General features: G+C 46.1%; 1 protein-coding gene across 8 annotated transcripts in view; it reads left to right on the top strand.

Annotated features, from left to right (window-relative positions):
• The window catches only part of PORCN (porcupine O-acyltransferase), a 10,155-nt gene extending 5,935 nt beyond the window's left edge, over window positions 1-4,220 (top strand). The window contains exons 9-13 of one of the 8 annotated variants that reach the window (XM_015597787.2): window positions 573-649; window positions 754-817; window positions 931-1,016; window positions 2,005-2,115; window positions 3,754-4,220. In XM_015597787.2, coding sequence (XP_015453273.1) covers window positions 573-649; window positions 754-817; window positions 931-1,016; window positions 2,005-2,115; window positions 3,754-3,855 — 440 coding nt within the window. In that variant the 3' untranslated portion in view covers window positions 3,856-4,220. Of the gene's footprint in view, window positions 1-572; window positions 650-753; window positions 818-893; window positions 1,377-2,004; window positions 2,116-3,753 lie in introns of those variants that run through there. The other 7 variants (XM_025040435.1, XM_025040440.1, XM_025040438.1 and 4 more) reach the window with 7 other exon arrangements.
• The last annotated feature ends 298 nt before the right edge of the window (window positions 4,221-4,518 follow it).

Here is a 4,518-nt window from a genome sequence, read left to right as displayed (position 1 = left end):
AGTGAGGGGGCCAGTGGCAGGAGGTGAGGTTGGAGAGGTGACAGGGGCCTGGTCCTATAGGGCCTCATTGGCCATGAGGAGGACTGGTATTGTCTCTGAGAGCTAGAGCCATAGCAGGGGTCTGAGTGGAGGATGACCTTGGGCTGACTTGGGTTGTAACAGGACCTTGTGGCTGCTGTGAGGACAGATAGGGAGGGGGCAAGAGCCACTGCAGTAGTCCAGGCCAGTGATGGTAGCAGTGGTAGTGGACATGGAAAGGAGCGGTCCAATTCTAGATAAATTCTGATGATGGAACTGACAGCATTGGCTAAGTTTGGTTGTAGCAGTCGGAGGAGGGCAGATCAAAGTGATTCTGGGATGTTTGCCCTGAGGAACTGGAAGGGTGGAGTGGACATTGGCTGAACTTGGGGAGACTGTGGGAGGAGCAAGATGGAAGGGAAGTTCGAGGCCATTATAAAGACTTTATCCTGGGGGTTCCATCAGGTTGTAGGTATCCTCACCCTGCCCTGTGGCCCCCCAGCAAGGGCAGAGGGTATCTCGGGAGACTCTTGACCCACATCTCCCCCCTCCAGATGTTTTCAAGAATGCTCTCCACCTGGGGACCTTCTCAGCCGTGCTGGTCACCTATGCAGCCAGTGCCCTCCTGCATGTGAGCAGGGTGGAGCAGGATCAGGGTGGAAGCTGGGTGGAGGTGGCAGGGCCTCTTCTTTACTCACCTGATTGCGCCTTTGCCCCACCCCCCTGCCCCTCCAGGGCTTCAGCTTCCACCTGGCTGCAGTGCTGCTATCTCTGGCATTTATCACTTATGTGGAGCATGGTGAGTAGAGAGCCCAGCCCAGCAGACTGGGTGGAAGGTTGGCGGGAGGTGGGGCTGGAACTACTGTCCCCTGAAGCTAACCTGACCCCCTTACCTCCCCGCATCTACCCCAGTCCTCCGGAAGCGCCTGGCTCGGATCCTCAGTGCCTGCGTCTTGTCGAAACGGTGCCCAGCAGACTGTTCACACCAGCATCGCTTGGTGAGGGTTCAGCCTGGGCAACCTTACACCCTACACTCACCCTCAAAAATGTTACTTCTGTCTCCATCTGATATGTGTCTCAGAGTGCCCAGCTTCCTCTTCTGGTGCCTGAGCCATCCATGTGACCACACCTCTATCCACTGGCATCTGTCTCTCTAACAAACATTTATCTAGCAGCTGCTATATACACACCTGGCATTCATGTCCCCAGTAAACATGTATTGAGCACCTGCTGGTATCAGACACTGTTTCAGGTACTGGAGACACAGTGGTAAACAAAACAGACCAAAGCCCCAGCCCTCTGGTACAAACATTTTAAAGGGGGAGACAGTAAATAAAAACTAAGTCAGTAAAGTATAATAGTTTGTTGGATTGTGATTAATGCCAAGGAAGAAATACATAAGGGAAAGGGGAGGGGAAGTATTAGGGGGCGAATGGATTCCACTTTAAACAGGGAGGTATCTTTTGAGTTCTTTAACTGAAGGATGTGAGGGACAGAAGCATTCCAGACAAAGGGAAGAACCAGTATAAAGGCCCTCAGATGGAAGAGGGCCTGGAATATTTGAGGAACAGTGAAGAGGACAGTGTGGTTTGAGCAGAGTGAGCAAGGGGGAGAGTGGTGGGCCCTGTATGTCATGGTGGGGATTTGCTTTGTTTGTTTTCATTTTGTTTGCAATAAGAAGTATGGACAACCTCTGACAGCTGATGTTTATCACCATAAAGGCCCAACTCAGAGACCCACCATTCTTTGTCCTCTGCCTGAATACTCGCATCTCCCCCAGTCTGGACGGTACCCTCATCCCTGGATACCCCTTGATCTCCCATAGGAGGATCTGACCGTCTAATTCCTACCCCAGGGGGTACCCTAAACAGCCTCATTCCTGAGATCCACTGCACTTTGTGCATCTCCCTGAGCTCCTCTGCCCAGGTGAAACTGGGAGACAGTAAATATGTCCAGCTGCCAAGCATATCTATCTGTCCCCCACAGGGCCTGGGGGTGCGAGCCTTAAACCTGCTCTTTGGGGCCCTGGCCATCTTCCATCTGGCCTACCTGGGCTCTCTGTTCGATGTCGATGTGGATGATACCACAGAGGAGCAGGTGAGGTGGGGCCCTGGGCTGGGGGTACCCAGGGATGTGCCACCTGCTCATGAGAACCATGAGGGCAAAGTAGCGGGGGGAGGCTGAGGCAATGAGGACCGACCCTGTGGTGTGTGTCTCTAGCTCGTGCAGCCAGTGCTCCTCTGTCCTTCTTTCCCATTGTCCCTCTGGTTGATTCACACTGTTGGGTCTTTTATTTGGATAAAGTGTGTAAAATGTTTATTTTACTTATAAAATTTATTTTATAGAGCTGGAGTGTAAAATCCAGGCTTTACTTTTTTAAATTAATCATTTCGTCATATTTTTGTTCAGGTAGAATTTACGAGATTTCTTTCTTATTTTTTAAAAAATATTTTTACTCAGGTTGAGTGTGCAAACTCTGGATTCTACTTTTAAAATGTACATTAAAGTGTCTATACTATTTTTATTCATGTGAAATATGCACATTCCAGATTCTACTCCTTTTTAAATGAAAAGCAATTTTAAAAATAATATTCATTTATATGACTCTTGCAGGGTCCAGATATTGCTTATCTTTTAGTTAAATTTTTGTTAATTAAAAATAAAAATTTATTTTATATTATTTTCATCATTAAAAACAATTTTTAATTTTTATTTAAGTTGAGTGTGCAAAATCTGGGTTTTGCTTCTTTTTAAATTTTTTATCTTATCTTAATTAAAACATTTAAAGATAGTTAATGTGTATCCCATGGTTCAAAAACAAAACAGTATTCAAGATATTCAAGGGAAAGTCTTGCTCCTACCATCTACCACTGCCCTCTTACAGGTAACCGCTTTTGCTCATTTTATTAAAATATCCTTCTAAATTTTAAGCATAATAGGTAAGTATAAAAATATATTTTAATTCCCTCCCCCTGGTTTTTACCCTAAAGGTAACTCATGAATGACATTGTTCTACATGTTCCTTTTTCCACATAATAATCTTTGAAAATCTTCCACATTAGTACACGGAGTACCCTCACTCATTTTTTCCATTGTGAGGATATGACACAGTGTAGTTTGTCCCTTATCAGTGGATACCCAGGTGATTTCTAGTCCTTTCCTATTGCAAATGATGCTGAAACAAGTAACACCCTCATACCCATGTGGATTCACACAGGTGCAGACATAACTGTAGGATCTATCCTTGACAGTCAGAATGGAGAATTTACCTTTTTGCCCTCCTACCAGCAGTGGGTGAACCTACCTGTCACCCCACAACAGAGTGCCTCTCAGACACTGAATGTGTTCACCAATTTGAAAGGAGGAAGATTATGAGTGAGGCCATATGTTTAAGAGCTATTTATTTTTCTCCTTTACTGAGAATAGCTTACTTGCCTCCTTGGCCAGTTATTGTCTTTTTAAAAAATCAATTTCTAGGAGCTCTTTACATATAAGGAAGAGTACAGGTCAGAGAGTGGGATTGCCTTGTCTTATTTTTTAAATTATATTTAAAGAAAGAAAAACACAAAAGAAAAAACTAAATCTGCTTACTTTTTATATGTACCTACTATCTCCTCTGGGGTCTCACCTAGGGCTACCATGGAGTCACAAAAATGGCCTTGAGCTAAGGTTGGGTTTTCCTGAGAGCTTCTTTGTTCTTGCTGAGTGGGACCATCACTTCTTTTTCTCCCACAGGGCTATGGCATGGCATATACTGTCCACAAGTGGTCAGAGCTCAGCTGGGCCAGTCACTGGGTCACTTTTGGATGCTGGATCTTCTACCGTCTCATAGGCTGAGGCACATCCGTGGACCCTCACAGCTCCCTCAAGACCCCTCCTCAGGGTGCCAGCTCTGATGGAGGATGAGGGAAAGCCCTCTCTCTAATTCTTGACTCCTCTCCATCCTCGATCCCCCAACACCACTATACACACATATACATACATACACACACACACACACACACACACACACACACACACACCATTTCCATGCTTGTCGATCCCCATCCCACCACAAGGGGGTAGGGGGTGGTCCCTGCTAGGGCCTAGGGGTGAGGGATGCTTGGCGAAGCAGAGAGAGGGAGATCCAGGGCCTCCCCACCTTCCTTCTCCCTTTTTATATACAGTTTGTTATTGTCAAATAAAAGTAGGAAAGATACAAAAGGCTCTTTCTTCACTGCTCAGTGGGGAACAGATGTGAGTGAGAAAGGCGGCACAGCATGGATAAAGGTTTGGAAGCTGGAAACCATGAAGAGGGAGCAGGTTGTGATTGGATCAAAATTAATTTATTACTGTTCATGATTGGATGATGAGCCCGAGCTGCCACTGCTTGATTTGAGCGGGGCCAGGACAGGTTGGATAGTTGAATATCGGGAAAGCCTGATAATAATTGGCTGGAAAACTAAGAGAATCCATTCTGATTGGTTGCTCTGGGATGGGAGAGGAGTGGGAGAAGCAAGA

The sequence above is a fragment of the Pteropus alecto genome, unplaced genomic scaffold, assembly GCF_000325575.1.
Source record: "Pteropus alecto unplaced genomic scaffold, ASM32557v1 scaffold669, whole genome shotgun sequence".
Lineage (NCBI taxonomy): Eukaryota > Metazoa > Chordata > Mammalia > Chiroptera > Pteropodidae > Pteropus > Pteropus alecto.
Note: the sequence above shows the minus strand (reverse complement) of the source record. Positions and strands in the feature narration are given on the sequence as shown.